Below are 17,165 nucleotides of genomic sequence, written 5' to 3' on the forward strand. Positions count from 1 at the left end.
AAACATTGTGACATCTTAAGTTCTAATTTGATTTTCTTTTAAATTTGTTAGTTCTCATCACAAAAGCAAAACTAATATTTAAAAATGTCAGATTTCTCAAAGTATAATACCTATGTACCTACATTGCAATCACATTGTCTGTCTGTTCGTCTGTCCTTTCTGTAACTGATTTCTATTTGACGGAATGCTTTGATATTTGGTATATTGCTTTTACATGATGACATGTACAGTGTTTCTCCTTTCAAAATTCCACACTTATTTACTTCCTGTTTACCATAGAACTTAGAAATACTTGCAGATCTATTAAAGAATATAGTTATTGTGAATGTTGTATGTTGTTGTAAGATGTCCAAGTGTCATTGTCCCTTAAAACGTTGTTTAATACGAGCTAAATATCAGATTTCCTCTTAAGTGTTAATTGTTGATAAATATTTTACTGTTTGTATATGTACATCAACATATGCTTAAACATCAGTATTATTTCAATACAAGTTAAATGTTATAAACATGATACAGGTAGGATACTGAAAAAAAAATCATTTTAATGTTGATATATGTACATAAATTCAAACTTCATAGTTCAAATGTAGACATCTGTATGTCAATGGCATTTGAAAGGTTATGTTTAATGAGATGTATTGTATATTAATTCCTCTTTTAAATTGAAAATGTGTTAACTGCTAAAAAAGTGTTTTCATTTTATAGTTAATAAACATATCAGTACAAATGTAATGTTATTTAACAGTTATTATGCAAAATATTTTGATTTTTTTTTTTATTTGTTTACAGCTGGAATTAAATCCACATAAACTTCAGGCCATGGGAGAAGACCAACAGTTTCCAAAGCCAAACATTGGACGGGATATGCTCAATGGAGTGCCTTCTGACGGGGGGCCATCTGGTCAGCATTCCAGCAGTGATACTCAGGGAATCAGTCAAACGTCCAAATCATCATTATCATCCTCGACAGAATCAGATCTGCCGAAAGACATTCAAAAATTTGTGTCCGAACATTTACAGGAAAGTGATGCTTCATCTCAAAATCTGCCTCATTCTATAACGGAGGACATACTCGCTCAATTATCCGCGGAATCTAGTCCCTCGCAACATTCCAAATTGTCTCAGGAACAACCTCACTCAAAAGAGGAAAAATCAAAATATTGTGATAATAAAACTGTGCCCATTCCCAAGGAATTGAAACCTCCTGTGTGTCCATTATCAATATCAATGAAAGCAGCAGAAATTCTCACGACATGTAAAGGACTAGGAAAAAGTGGCATTACAATTAGTATGTTAGTGACAGAAGATGGATCGCCTCCTCAGCCACCTAGGGCACCTTTTCCTCCTCTTCCTAAGGAGAGTCTCAATCCACCCACGCCTAGTGTTTATGTAAGTTTATAAGTAATTTACTCATCCCATAGTTTCAATATCTACTTGCCACACTCTTTGGTATACATATTTGAGACTTACGAGTTTTGAGTAAGGCTCACAATTTGTGGATTGCCATTATGATTGTTATCCAATTCCTAAAGATTTAGCAAATTTCTTATGTCTCTGGAAAGTTTTTGGTTCCAATCTGTCATTGCATATTACAGAATCTTGAAGAAATAAATAATTAACAAAAAATCATTTAATATATTATGGATGTTAACATTATATGATTATATATTACTATGCATTCATATTTATGTTTTTCCTCCCGTGTTAAAGTTTCATTTTTTTCAAAAAACCAGAGCTGTACTATTTTTCATGTGAACTTACTATTATTTTTTGGCTTTCTTGCTGTCTTTAGCAAAAATGGGTAAGCAAGTCTGATTATTGTAGATTCTAAATGATAATCTACCATAAAGGGAGTATCATCACTGTAAAAAAGAACAACACCAGGTATTAAAGCAATTACAAGAGATTGCTAATTTAAGTCTCACAGTTTCAGACTCACCATTGTGTAGGTGATACTTTTTGCTGAAACTTTTATTAAACCTGGTGTTGTTCAATACTGATTTTATAGTGTAACCTGACTTTAATGAAACCTTTTTTGGACTGAAGAATTTGTTTCGTTTAGACAAGTTTTTGGTTTATTCAGGTTAGGAGGTAGACCTCTTGGAATCAGTGATATGTTTGTATCATATTCAATTGTACCAAAGCCTGTCAAGCTTCCATTTGAAATGGAATGAAATCAGTCCTAGTTACTTTGATGCTTACATGGGATTGATGTAAAATGCTGATTACAAACATTCAAATGATTTGTAAGAGTTGTTTCCCTTACCTTAGGTCTACCTCCTTAAACATTTCATCTGACATAAAGTAGTCCAACATTATTTGGTTTCGATAGATATTCTTTTTTTTCTGGGGTTTTGTATTAACAGGATTCAATCATGAATTTAATATTCCAATCATCAGTTGTAAAAATTCTTCCATATGATATAGTGATCATATCCTATGCAAAAACTCCAAATGAAATCACACCTGAGAGCAATTTTTAATACTGGCCAAACCATCTATTTCATCATTATTATATTTCAAGGATTTATTGCTTCTTTAAGGTTTTCTATTTATATATATTGTTTCATCATTTGCATAAAAATCTCATAAAAATTTGCTTTTAATTGGATTTCATGGTTTACAAATTGAAATAGATTGTAGGTACAAAATTGATAGTGTATTACATGTAGAAGCTTTAGCTTTGATATTTATAACAATGCATTTAAGGATTTATTGCAAGGTACTGCATTCATGATTTCTTTTTTTTATAAAAAATAAATACTTAATAAATACAGATACAAAACGTGAAGAATGCACTCTCGAATCATTGTTGACAAGTATAAAATGGAAGTGCATTGTTAGTTATCATTTAAATATATTGTATTGAGTTTTCCCAGATTGATGCACTTTTAATGAGGTTTCATGTTATTTCATATTAATGCACATGTCATTAATAGTTTATCATATGTAATTTACATGTCTTCACTTGATTAATTATGTAGGATAAGCTAGCTTAGTGAAAATAAAATGTTAAGTGTAGATGGCAGGCTTAGTGAAAATGAAATGTTAGGTGTAGATGGCAGCCTCAGTGATAACGAAATGTTCAGGTGTAGATGGCAGGCTCAGTGAAAATGAAATGTTAGGTGTATATGGCGGGCTCAGTGATAATGAAATGTTAGGTGTAGATGGCGGGCTCAGTGATAATGAAATGTTAGGTGTAGATGGCAGGCTCAGTGAAAATAAAATGTTCAGGTGTAGATGGCAGGCTCAGTGAAAATGAAATATTAGGTGTAGATGGCAGGCTCAGTGAAAATGAAATATTCAGGTGTAGATGGCGGGCTCAGTGAAAATAAAATGTTCAGGTGTAGATGGCTATTCATTGCAATTATACCAATGAATATGTTAATGTTAGTAACATTTACAGTACTAGTGGTACATAGTATGTTATGGTAGTATCTAGCGTCAAGTTTCATTCCTACTTTAAGGGGAAAATAAAATTATTAGTCTGTAAGTTTGTAGAATGAAGAAATATGTTACAGAATGATCTATATGTACATGTATGTCTTGTATTTTATGATTTTGCATTTTCTGATTTTCAGCTTGACACGAAAAAGGATGCTTTTTCTATAGAACTACAACAATACTGTTATTCTCAGCCGGTAGTTGTGATACGAGGTTTGGCAGGTGCTCTTAAATTAGGTATGAAGTCAATTTGTTTTTACACATGATTACACAAAAGCGCAGACATACATGTACGTACACAGACAGAAATGTGGCAACTTATAGCTGTGGTGTAAAATTTACGGGGTCTACATAATTTTTATTTACTAAAAACGAGTTATACTTAACATATTGTGAATCTCTCCATACATGTAGTTCCTTTGTTTTAATCATACAAAGTTCAGGATTTTACAACGAAGGTTGATAAAATACTGCAAAAAAATATGAAGAAGGTTGATAAGATACTGCTAAAAATGTGAAGGTAGATGAAATACATAAAAAAAAATATGAAAAAAGGCAAAAAATATGATGAAGGTTGATAATATACTGCAAAAAATATGAAGAAGGTTAATGTAATTCAGCAAAAAATATGAAGAAGGTTAATATAATTAAGCAAAATATATGAAGAAGGTTAATACAATTGAGCAAAAAATATGGATTTTCATGAATCCACAACAGACAAATTCTGTTTTACAGGTCATGCTCTTCTACCTTGTGACCTAGTTAATTTTTCAGGTGCATTAATAATGTATACAAAATGTATGTTATAAATCCTCAACAAATTAAAAGATTGTTATCTGTGAGGAATCACACCATTTGACTTCATCCTTATCATATCAATCAATTCCTTATCTGGCTCTTACACTTGTCTATATATATCTCATGTATATTATATATAATTTTTGATAAAGACTGGAAGACTACTAAACGTACAGAAAGTTTTTCATGAAAAAGAATAGCTGAGTGCTATAAAGAGAAGTGAAATTTTTTTCTGCTTTACATGGATGAGTTAGACATGGAAATTAACATTCCCATGAAATTTCAAAATATGACTTTTCCAGGCAAATTTACACTTGCCATGGTAATGGGATTTGATTTCTCTAGAACTTAATTGTGAATCTCAATTCTTTTGTTATTTTAATTTGTAGATTTAGGTTTATTCTCAACCAAAAGTTTAGTAGAAGCAAATGCTGATCATCCTGTAGAAGTAAGGACACAGAAGCAGCAGGCGCCTGACGAAAACCGTGATGCCGTGGGTAATAGATTATGGAGATGTGATAGTAGCCGTGGTCTAACGTCTGTAGCTAAATATGCTCAGTACCAGGCTTCATCATTTCAGGAGTCACTGAAAGAAGAAAATGATAGATCAAAAGGCTTGCATCGGGAATCTGATAGCGATTCTAATTCATCGATTGGCCCCAAAGGGTATGTTAGATTCATGTCTTGTCTGTCTGAATTACACATGAATAATAGGAAAAGATAGTAATGGAATAAAAAAAAAAAAGGTGTCTGTGAAAAAAATACAAACAAAATGGTAAGATTTTAGCTTAAAATGGAATAAAACATTTGTATTGTCAACAATTTAGAGGCCAAAATATTTTAAAAGATTAACAAGAGATTAATTTGCTGAGCACTGCACCACACAAGATGTACAAGTCAGCATGATATCATTTCCATATTCCATCAGTGTAAATATTGCTTCATACTTTCTGTATCATCAATAACATAAAGGCAAAATTTGAAACATGTTAAAGGGTGATTGAATGAATATTGGTTAATTTTGTCATCATCAGGAACTGAAGGATAGTTACAATGCATCGGTCTTCACCATGTTAACTGGTGTCATAGTTTTTCTTTCTTCTACCCTGGACTTGACTTTTTTATGAGCAACACTTGGTGGGTATTTCTAGAAAAGCTGATGATGTTTATCCTACAGGTGTTCCTGGTCCATGCTCCCAGATTTTGAGTTGAGTCCGAGTTGCTCGTTTACTTTTGTTACTTTGTATGTATTTTTTTTTTTTTTGGTTATTTTATGTATTTTATGGTGTGTGTCTGTTTTCCATGTCTGATCTTTGTCCCTGGATCACATTCCTTTGATTTCCTCTAGAATCTTGGTTCCCTTGGTTACTCTGTTATTATTTAAATATATTGCTCTTGAATATGTGCACAATATGAAATATAACTATGTTATTATACAGTAATTTTCTTGTAATTATCTTGTTATCTTACCGTAATTATAGAACTATTTAGAATTAAATGTGTGTGGTGTGTAGTAAATTGTTCTGTCTTTCAGGAAAAAGAAATTTAAATACATTAAGTTTGGTACCAATGTAGATTTATCTGATGAAAGGAAATGGAAACCACAGCTACAAGAACTGATGAAATTACCAGCCTTTACACGAGTTGTATCAGCCAGTAATTTACTAAGTCATGTGGGACACACAATACTCGGGATGAATACTGTTCAGTTGTATATGAAAGTACCAGGGTCAAGGACTCCAGGTAATCTAACGTGTACATAAAAAGGTGGACTTGATTAGTTGTCGGTCTGCGGGTTGTCTATATTTAACCTAGATGATTTTGTTCCGTTTGATACAGGACTATTCATTATTTATAGAAAATTGAGGACTTGATTAGTTATCAGACTCTAGGTAGTTTACAGTATACATGAAATAGTAGACTTGATTAGTTATCAGATTCCAGGTAGTTTACAGTATACATGAAATAGTAGACTTGATTAGTTATCAGATTCCAGGTAGTTTACAGTATACATGAAATAGTAGACTTGATTAGTTACCAGATTCCAGGTAGTTTATATTTTACATGAAAGGATGGACTTGATGGGTTATCAAACTCCAGGTAGTTTATAGTTTTTGCACCAATTTTGCCAACAAACAGCATATACCAGATACATGTAAGATATAATTTTCACACTGTTTTAACACATTTCATATTGCAGTAAACTAATCATTTAAGTGTCCGTATCTGTAAAAATCAGGCAGTGGATGAAACATGGTATGAAAAACCCACAATTTTGATAGTTTCATTTGACTATTTTCAGAATCAAGGAACAGACAAGATTTTCCATTTCATGCTGGACCATTGAGTTACGATTTCATTGACATGCACTGAAAATGAACATTTAAAGGGCAGATAACTGTCAAAAACCTCTTTTTTCTACCATTCTATTGAAAAATTTCCAACCAAAACAAGTGATGCAGAGATCAAATAATGGTCTTTTCAAACAGAAAAAGTATCCTTGAGTGATTTTACATTGTCAGATCTGTGGGGTTTGGACATGCATGTTTCTGAGTTTTCCCATTTTGTCTGATGCTTACAAACACTTACACTTAAAAGTCAATATTAGACTTATGATTCCTTGTATTTTCACAGGACACCAAGAGAATAATAACTTTGGTTCTATCAATATTAACATTGGACCAGGTGACTGTGAATGGTTTGCTACACCAGAGAGTTACTGGGGAGTCATACAGAACATGTGTGAAAGGTGAGGAAACATTTTCTGAGGATTCAGTGAATTCATCTTTTTATGTGATGTCTACAGGTTTCATATTTTGCCATGACTTTATCACAGTAATTTCTGAATTAGTAATATCCTTGGCTTTATATAAAGAGATAAATGTAATTATATATCTGTTTCATTGACTAAGTGAAAATGGGATGACTTGATAATACTCTCACAACAATTATCAGTAGTTCTTTCCGCACTTAATCTGATTTGGTTGACTTTAAAAACTTGTCTGCTTAAAGGGTTTAATGTAGAAAGTTACATATCTATTTTTAGAAACAATGTAAACTATTTGACTGGTTCCTGGTGGCCTATATTAGAGGATCTGTATGAAGAGAATGTACCAGTTTATAGATTTATACAGAAACCTGGAGATTTGGTCTGGGTAGGACCTGGAACAGTACACTGGGTACAGGCTGTGGTATGTAGATACAAAGACAGCAAATAACTCTAGCTGAAAATCTTGCACCAATGAATCTTGATGGTTATCTGTTTGTTAAGGGATTTACACTGTCAGATTAAGATACTTAAAATTTGCAATATTAATTACTTGATAACCGATATAAAGGGGCCATGGTTACTTGCTGTTTACACCAAAAGTTCACTTCCAAAATCATACTATTTGAGTGATTTATTAATTCTTTGTACTCTGTCTTGTAACTTAAATTTTAGGTTTTACTTGGGGAAAACAACATAATTCGATTGAGAAATAAATTACGGAATCTCCATTTTATCATTGTTTTACTATGTGTTGGACATTTATGTCCCATTATTTTACCCCAAGCAATAGCAATAGGTTAAATATCAACGTAAATGGCCAGCTTGTAAGCTTTATTCACTTTTCAAAACCCATACTGTTTTTTTCCAGGGATGGTGTAATAACATTGCTTGGAATGTAGGACCAGTCAATTACAAATGTTTCCAGTCAGGTATCGAGAGATATGAATGGAACAAGCTACAGAATTATAAGTCAATTGTTCCCATGGTGCATTTGTCATGGAACATTGCTCGTAATTTACAGATCTCAGAACCAACTTTCTTTGAAATGGTCAAGTAAGTACATGTACTTCTCTTTCTTTAAGTGTCAGTCTCAGTAAGAATCAGGCAGTCGGTGAAGCATGGTATGAAAAAACCCATTATTTTTGGTAGTGTAATTTGACTATTTGCACCATATTTTCCATATCATGTTGGGGCATTGAGATATAATTTCATTGAAATGCATTGAAAATGAACATTTTATGAGCAGATAACTATGTCAAAAACCTAATTTTCTAACATTCTATTGAAAAATATCTGAGCAAAGCCAGTGGTGCAGAGATAAATAATGGTCTTATCAAATAGAGAAAGGATCCTTGGTTGGTATTACATGGTCAGATTGGTGGGCTTTTGACATGCATGTTTATGATTTTTCCTGTTTTGCCTGATTCTTATGAACACTAACTTACTGTGTTCTCTTGGCTGTAATAAAAATTGTCCTATTAGCATTGGAAAATCTTATGTGTTAAATTTCTTTGAATTCTTCTATTGTTTGTTATCTTACATGTAGAATAGATAGATTCTATTTTAAAATACAAATATTGTAAAGCAGGTTGTATAATTCACCATTTTATGTCTGACCTAATTATAACTAAAATTGGAACAATGTGCAAATACTACATCAACAGTATTGTTTCAGTGCAAGCAATGTTATAACTAGTAATTATTTATATTTTTAGATCTGTTTTGATGAGATCAATGAAGCAGATACGACTGACAATGGACTATGTAGAAGCACATGGTTTGGAGATTAAATGGCAAGGGCGATCTGACAATGAGGCTGCTCATTATTGTAATAACTGTGATGTAAGTTTATGGTCTTCTCCAGATTTTCTTCTGTTCAAATTAAATATTTTTCCTTATTATTCTTTTTCTTTCTGTTTATTTACCCAAGGCTTTTCGAGAAAAGAATATAAAGAATATCCTAGCGGGTCGGAAGTCTAAATATTATACATGTATTGTAATTAAATTCCATTGCTGGTACCCCTGTTATGCTTTGGTGTCCTTAACCCCCTGGGCATTTTTATTTTGGAATAGCAGTTACAGTTTTGCTCATTTCTTTTTGTTAACCTACACAAATGAAGTATGCTTTCAATGCAAACTTGGCAAGTGAAGGCAGCAAATCTTATACATTTGGCTTAAATGTACAAAAAGTTTCCATCGCTAGAAGTCTTTTTTTCGTGAAAAAATACCACCGAATGAATTTTATGTTTGCATAAAAAAACACCAAAAAACAACTCTGGTATATAAGTTCAAAGGGAGGTATTTCATCTGTAATGCTAGCATAATTTTAGGACTCAACAGTTCCTGGTCAAGTGGCCACCCCTCTATGTATTAAAAAATACACACTAAACCTAGATCTGTGCATTGTAAGTGCTTAATCTGTGAATGTTGATAAAAAATAGTCAAAATGAAGCTGAGAATATGTACTATAAAAGTCATATTTGTAATTTACAACAAAATTATTTGCAAGTAACTTGCTCCCATGCTGCCAGTGAGCATAAAGGGTGAAAATGTGGATTTTTAAATTTATTTTTTTTTTAAAGTCAACTTTGTGAACAATTTCTACAATCTTTGTACCATTAGCATAATGATTTTGAAAGTGTTAATTTCTGACCTTTGCAATGGTCTGCAACTTTAAGATGTCATTTCTCCTGGAAATTGACAGTGAAACTTTGAAAAATACTTTTTAAACAAGTAAAGTAATGGAAACTTCGTTAGTGAAACCTTAGTAAGATATTTCTGATGTACAAGTCAAATATGTAACTGAACTTGGTGTTAACATTTCTTATTTTCTTTTATAAATTACCTATTATTAATTATGTTACAGGTTGAAGTATTTGATATACTTTTTGTGATAGAACAAGACCGTAAATATGTAGTACATTGCCAGGACTGTGCAAGGAAGATAAGTAACACTCTAGAAGGCTTTATCATCCTAAATCAGTATCGACTAGAGGAATTGTGTGAAGTTTATGATAGGTTTCAGCTAGCCCCTCATGTAAGTTACCGTAATTCTTGAAACAGCTTCAAATTTGTACAGAATAAATCCAAAAGCTAAATTTGCATTTTATTGAGATGGAGTGAGACTGGATAATTGGCACAATATTATATGGGAAATCTGAATATTGTGTTAATGTGGAAAGTCTGAATATTGGGTTGATGTGGAAAGTCTGAATATTGGGTTGATGTGGAAATTCTGAATATTGGGTTGATGTGGGAAATCTTAATTTTGTGTGATGGGGAAAGCAGAATATCGTGTTGATGTGGGAAATCTGAATATTGTGTAGATGTAGGAAGTCTGGATATTGTGTTGATGGGAAAGCTGGATATTGTGTTGATATGGGAAATCTGAATATGTGTTGATTTGGGAAAACTGAATATTGTGTTGATGTGGGAAGTCTGAATATTGTGTTGATGTGGGTTGGCATATAAGGGTTACTTCTGTTTGTTACAAGTTTATACTTGGGATGTCTGTCTGGTACCAATTAATTTACAGTCATTTAATATTTTTTTTTACTGAGGCCTAAATTAAAAATATATTTGTTTGCTATTCCTTATGTACTCATAAAAAAGACTCAGATCTTTAAATAAATCTTAATTTATTCCTACATATATGAGATGAGCTCGTAGTACAGAAACACCAAACAAATATATTATTATGCTCAGCTTGAAAATGACATAAAATTTATTTGTTTAATATAATTTTAAGGTTTGACTATGAAGGACAGTGGTATATGTTATGTGTTATGGATAAAATCTCAACCAACTTCCTATGTTATGTGTCTGTGTGTCTGTGTTAAAAGTTCAAATAACTACATTTACATAACATCATTTTATCAAAATGTCACTTTTAACAGAACAGTTTTGAGCCAATCATGATTCAAAGCACCTACTATAAACATTATGCTGATGTCCTGTTTTTTTTTGTTTTAAATCTTCAGTAATTAAAAATAATCTTTTTTCTTCTTCAGTTACCTACAGCTTCCTACTGAGCAGCATTCATGAAGCATCCATTCTGCATCCTAAAAATTCCCTTCATGATTGGATATCACCCTCAACCATATGCCTCAGCGAAATGGGAGTTACAATACAGCTTCCTGATCATCACCTGAATGTGGACATAATCATTATCATCAGCTTAAGCTGTTGGAGTGTAGTGCTATAGACACAACAAGTGCTTCGTCATTCTCATCTTAATCATCAGCAATCAGGGGGTTCATTATCAACCTCTGACTTATGACTCCATTTATAGTTAAAAGCTAAAGTATCATTAATGTTCACTTGAAACAAGCATTCATAATACATGTAGTATATATCACTCTCATACTTCTGCCTCAGACATTAAACTTGTTTTCTTGAGTATTGATGTGTATTTGCCTTGTCTTTCAACCTAAAAAACAAGAAGAAAAATGAAAAATAAGTGTTTGCCATTTTGTTGTCTAACTTAAGGAAATGTAATGTATAAAATAATTGTCAAAAACTGTTCACAATTGTAATGCTAGAAATATTTTGAACCAGTGTGTACCAAATTGAAAATTAATTAGTAAACAATTATCTTGTTTTAGCAAACCATCATTAGGCCATTCAAAATTAATTTCTTGATTCTAAGGCCATTTTCCATGAAAACTATTGAAGGAAGGATGCCTGTTTATGACCCTCCATTCCTTCATGTTGCCCTTCCCCCCCAAAAAAAAAAGTGTTGAGGGTGCTTTTTGCATTGATACATTTTCCCTTTTCCAATGGTTATTAAAATGAATAATAAGGTATCCTCAAAACTGACCAGGGGAGGGCCTGAGAACCAAGACATGTATGTTTGGCCTTTTTAACGTTAAGTATTATTGTAAGGCCAAGTATGTTACACCTATGCAAGACCATTTAATATAGGAAATGTTAGAAATTTGCTTTAAATCATTTTATATGTTTATTGGCCTAAACTTTTTTGGAAGGAAAAACATCAATGAATTAAATTTCGTGCTTCCATTTGTATTATATTACTTTTTAAAAGAGGAAAGATTCAGTGAAAGATAATATAATTTTTAGAGTACCTGTGCTTTTAAACACAGTTCAGCTTTGCATTAAAATCTTAAGTGTGAACACAATATGGCAATGTAGAAAGTTTTTTAACCTGCTGATAACAAAAAAAAAGAAGTTTTGCTCTGCTTAATTCTGATGAGTGTCTGTCCAAATACTATTGATAAGGAATAATAAGATTTCTATCGATAAATATTATATAATGTAATAATATCCTGCAAAATGTAAGGCAATAATTTAGGAAAATTCTTTTGTTTATTCTTATTACATGGTTTATTCCAATACATTAAGCATCATAGACTTTAAAGTGTGGGCTCTGGAATGTTTTGCACCAATCATATCACACCCTTGTCAGTCACCTGTTTTGTTTGGCAGGGAACCAGATAAAAAGGGTAGAAGCTTCGGTAACAGTTTAATTTGGCATTGAGAATGTAATGTGTTCTTTCACAATTGAGTTGAGATTTCAACTTAAGACGCAGATAGTGGCCTTTGTTTTGCTTATGCACATATGCATTTTTAATCAAGGGCTTCTAAATGCACCTTCACATGACATTTCAATGTGACCATAAACTATGAGCACCTGTAAAAGCATGCTCATACAAGAGGGGTTGTCATCCTTAGTCACCTTCAGATTAACCTAAGGTCTCCTATACCTGGTCTATTAAGAGCTAAGGTGAGTGACAAGGATTCAATGAATTGGCTCCTTCTTTCCCCTTTTGCTCTTCATAAGCCAGTTCAAGTTACAGATGTCTCAGTTGAAACCAGGCAATACTCTTCCCAATTTTTTTATAAGAAACATCTGGTTCAGTGATAGATAATTGTCACAAGTGCTTTTCTTCAGTTTTAATAAAGGATATCTTCATTGAACACTGTTGTAATTGATCAAAATAATAAAAGCTTTCTTTCCAATTATTTTAAATCACCAAGCTTGTTCCCCCCTTTTATCTGGTGTTTAATTGATCTCAATTTCACTGTAATTATCATCAAAAATTTATATTGAGAATTTTATAATTATTTATTTAAATATTGTGCACAATAATACAAACTCAAACATGTATTGCTTTATATTTATATTTTATATAACTATGGAATAACTTTATGGTAAAACCAACATACTAATTTACATTTTATTTATTATTGTGAAGACTGGTAAAGTCTTAAATGGCAGAATATAGGGTCTATGTGAAAGTATAGCTGTAAAAATCTGTATTAAATTGGATGATAGTTTGTTGCTTTGAACATTGTAATGTTCTTTCAAGAATTTTTCAAAAATAATTGTCTAATACAAGAATTTATTTTCTTTTATTAAACTCCCATGGAAACAGTTGCAGGCATTTTTAACACTCTGTTCAGTCACTGAAAATAATATTAGAAAATGTTAAAAGTACTTTTGATTAGTGGATGTAAATTTTATGATCTTTAAAGAATTGGTGTTTGGTTTAAGGAGGTTGACCTAGGGTAAGGGACACAACTCTTACAAATCATTGGAACGTTTGTATTCAGCATTTTACATCAATCTTATGTTGGCATGAAAGTGACTTGGGTTGATTTCATTCTATTTCAAATGATAGCTTGGTAGGATTTGGTGAAATTGAATATGATACAAATATATCGATGATTTCAAGAGTTATGGCCCTTACAAAAACTTTAATCTTCTTATTTACATTCGATTGATTAAAAGTAGTTCCACTGTATTTAAAGTTATAGCTAAATTAACGAAATAAAATGTTTTGAGTGATTTGAAAGTTGCATATGTGTTTATTATTTTTGCTTTTTTTTTGTATATGTGTATTTTTACACAGTTCTGTGTTTAACACAGAAAGTTTTCAGACTATCAGGTGATTAAGCTGTATATAAATATAGTTACTGGTTAGCTAGGAATAGTCTTGTATATACTATTGTAAAAAGAAGGAAGTGTGTCTAGCCCTACAAGGGGAGATAAATCACTTCAATTTAGAATAATTACCCTTATTGACTTTACCTTTATATTTACTTGTTTACAATAATATAGTTGTTTTAAAAATAATTAAGAAACAGAAACAAATAGAGATTTTATGTATTGGAGGTCCTTAGCATGTTGTATGAAATTCTCAACCTCCGAAAAAGCATCTAACACTCAAAATCTCACAGGTTTGTTTTATTAAAAGTAGACTTGGGTGTACCAAGTTTGAAGGTCGAAGTATTTAGTTCATTTTCTTTGGTGTAACTGAATACATGTATTAAAGTTGTACATAACTAAGATTTGTTTTTGTGTGAGGTGAGCTTATTTTTGGATTTCCTTCTATCATTATCCAGTGCAAAGACATGGGTTCTGTTTTGAAATATTGCTTAAGTTACAAATTTTATACCTATTTCTTAGCTTTGTCTTTTACCTTTTACTAACTTCTTTAAAATATATTGAGTGAATCCTATTTAAACTTTCATAAATGGTTACCTCCCTTTAAGACAGTTTAGGATGACCCTAGACAAATAAAATCACAATGCAAAATGGGGACGGAGTTTTTTTAAAAGGTTTAAGTACTTCTCTGTTTAAGAATCAGATAAAATGTGTATAAGGTGTGGCATATGGAGAAAAAAATACAGAGATTTTATGGCATTATCCAGGTATCTGTATCTCATAACCATCAAAGTGTTTATAAAGTTTACCTTTTTAAGATAGTGATGGGTTAAATTTAGTTGAAATGCACTATGGAAAAATGGCAGAAAAATTTTCCAGCACTTTTTCCCTTTATATAAACAGTAAAAAATGTCATAGATGCTTCTGAATAAATTTAAATAGCTTTTCGGTTGTTTTCTAGATTTACTGAATGTATCTGGGGTACAGAAGACCAAATTGAGAAAAATGATGTGCCACCCATTGCCTGATTCTTACAAAGAATGGTACTTAAAGGTCTAGTTTTGTCTTTGAAAGTACCTTTTACCTTGCTTAACTCTTGCAGCAATAATCCAAAATGCTAACAATAACTGATTTTTTTTGTTTGTTTTTTTTTTCAATTTGTGAAGTTTCCATGACTTATGTTTAGTTAGTAGATGTAAATATATAGTGGCAAAATTGTTATGGTTAAATATTAAATGATTGTTGACTGCACTGTTTTGTTACAACCGGTATTATTTTGTGTGGTAATGTATAAGTTTTTAATTAGGTCAAAGTTAGAAAAGGCTGAAGTCTGCTTTCATAACATGGTAATGTTAGAGAAAAGAGGCAATACTTAGGCTTTGCTTTTGTGTTAAGGATGTTTTTTATATATTAAATGTATATTGTTCCCATTGAAGGCTCTCTGAAATTTGTTGCTACAAGTGGCTGTGAAATTATTATTATTATTTTTTTCTTCTTCTTTTTTCGGGTTGAAATGTTCTTACATTTTCTAATTACTTTATATGGTGGTCAATTTGATTACTGAGAACCTTCTCTAGGTCCACTATATGTTATAATAAAACAACCTATAAGATTTGCTTCATTGTAAAGGTTTTATATTTATTGTCAAGGTATTAATTTGCTAATTCATGTAACAGTTATTTCCATGGTAACATCATGATTTTAGCATGTGAACAAGAATTCAACTTCATCAGAAAATATTAGGGTAGTTATCAGGTAATTCATTGTTCAAGACAATAACATTTTTGTAGGTGGCATTTTTTCATATACATCTAATGTTAGATAAAACAAAATTGTTCATTTATGATAATATTTCAGCTAGTACATTTACATGTATTTGCATTTTAAAGGGTTACTCAGGGTAAATTACACAAGTGCCATAGTGGTATTACCCCGGCAAGATGGATTTGAACAAAATATATGAATATAGTAACATTCATTTGTCATAAATTTATATTCTTTCATAAGAAGGTTAGTACTTCCAAGTATTTCAATATTTTCCTTCTGACCATGGAAGTTGAACTCTTGTTCTTGCGGGATTAAATGCCAGACTTTGTTGATCTCAGTGTAAGACTCTGTAAATTCAATGTTTAACTTATATATATACACCCTGTTTTACCTCAACTCTCAGCAAATGTACAGACAATAAATTTCTAAATTATTATCATTGTTTTATCATTTAGTTACAAACTGACTGTGAATATCTTGTCTGAAATTTCTCATTTTTTACAGCTACATATTTTGCAGCTAAATGCGCAAGTGTATTAATAAATTATAAACTGTTGTCAGTTCACGTCTTCAAGATCTGTTTGATTGAACATCCCATAAAGCCCTGAATGGCTTTTAATTTTTTATAGGGACCCAGTGACAGAGTTGAGTTAAACAAAAAAAAATTTCAAAGCATGATCAACTTCTGTTACTCTGAACTAATCCATGAAATCCAAAGGCACAATTTTCAGCTACCAGTATGAATTTAAGTCAGAAGTCATTTAGACTTAAAAAACGAGGATGGATATGGTTGATATGTCAAAGAGACAACAACCCCAGTGAGATTATAAATAATATTCATTTTTGTATGGGTATAAAAGTGGCACAAAGCTGCACAATATTTACATGTACAGAGTTCTTTGGTCTTTTCTATTGTTGGGTATTTATAGTCACCATGTAAAGAGAACCACTACTCAAATGGTAATCTAACTGGGAAAATACACAACAAAGAACAGGAAAAAAAAAAACATTTACAAAGAAACAAAAGGAAATGAGCAACCTGTACTCCATTAAAAACTTGGGAGCATGGACCAGGTGCAGCGGTAGGATAAGTATCCTCTGCTCTTCTAATAAATCCAACCGAGCTGCTCATTAAAGGTCATGTCTAAAATAGACAAAGGAGGAAAACTATGACACAGTGAACAAATTGGTTCTCATACACCATAATAATCCACTAGTTCATGATGGCCATCAACAATCACTTATAGTGATGACTTTAATTTTGCCATAACATAACCCTGTACAAGAGGCCTTATTGAAAATCTCCATATGCTACTGTCAGATGGAATGTTGCCACAGATGGAAAAGGAAAATTTACAGTGCTGAACAAGAAGTTATCATGTATGTTGTATAGTTTACTCATGAACTTTCCCTTTCCATCAATCACTAAGAGTAGAACAAGAGGCCAACTCATAGTGTCTGTAGTATCCTTTATCTCAA

The 17,165-nt window shown here is 31.8% G+C and overlaps 1 protein-coding gene across 7 annotated transcripts in view; it reads left to right on the forward strand.

Annotated features, from left to right (window-relative positions):
- Positions 1–16,122, forward strand: part of LOC148626540 (lysine-specific demethylase 6A-like) — a 64,954-nt gene extending 48,832 nt beyond the window's left edge. For all 7 annotated transcript variants that reach the window (XM_088570594.1, XM_088570598.1, XM_088570599.1 and 4 more), the window contains 10 exons: positions 790–1,389; positions 3,582–3,681; positions 4,632–4,908; positions 5,777–5,985; positions 6,877–6,991; positions 7,289–7,433; positions 7,881–8,065; positions 8,728–8,854; positions 9,879–10,049; positions 11,023–16,122. In XM_088570594.1, the coding sequence (XP_088426720.1) occupies positions 790–1,389; positions 3,582–3,681; positions 4,632–4,908; positions 5,777–5,985; positions 6,877–6,991; positions 7,289–7,433; positions 7,881–8,065; positions 8,728–8,854; positions 9,879–10,049; positions 11,023–11,043 (1,950 nt within the window). In that variant the 3' untranslated portion in view covers positions 11,044–16,122. The remainder of the gene's footprint in view (positions 1–789; positions 1,390–3,581; positions 3,682–4,631; positions 4,909–5,776; positions 5,986–6,876; positions 6,992–7,288; positions 7,434–7,880; positions 8,066–8,727; positions 8,855–9,878; positions 10,050–11,022) is intronic.
- Positions 16,123–17,165: the final 1,043 nt, after the last annotated feature.

This window comes from Perna viridis, chromosome 2 (assembly GCF_037379345.1).
Source record: "Perna viridis isolate PV_CMFRI_1.1 ecotype Kerala chromosome 2, ASM3737934v1, whole genome shotgun sequence".
In the NCBI taxonomy this organism is placed as follows: domain Eukaryota; kingdom Metazoa; phylum Mollusca; class Bivalvia; order Mytilida; family Mytilidae; genus Perna; species Perna viridis.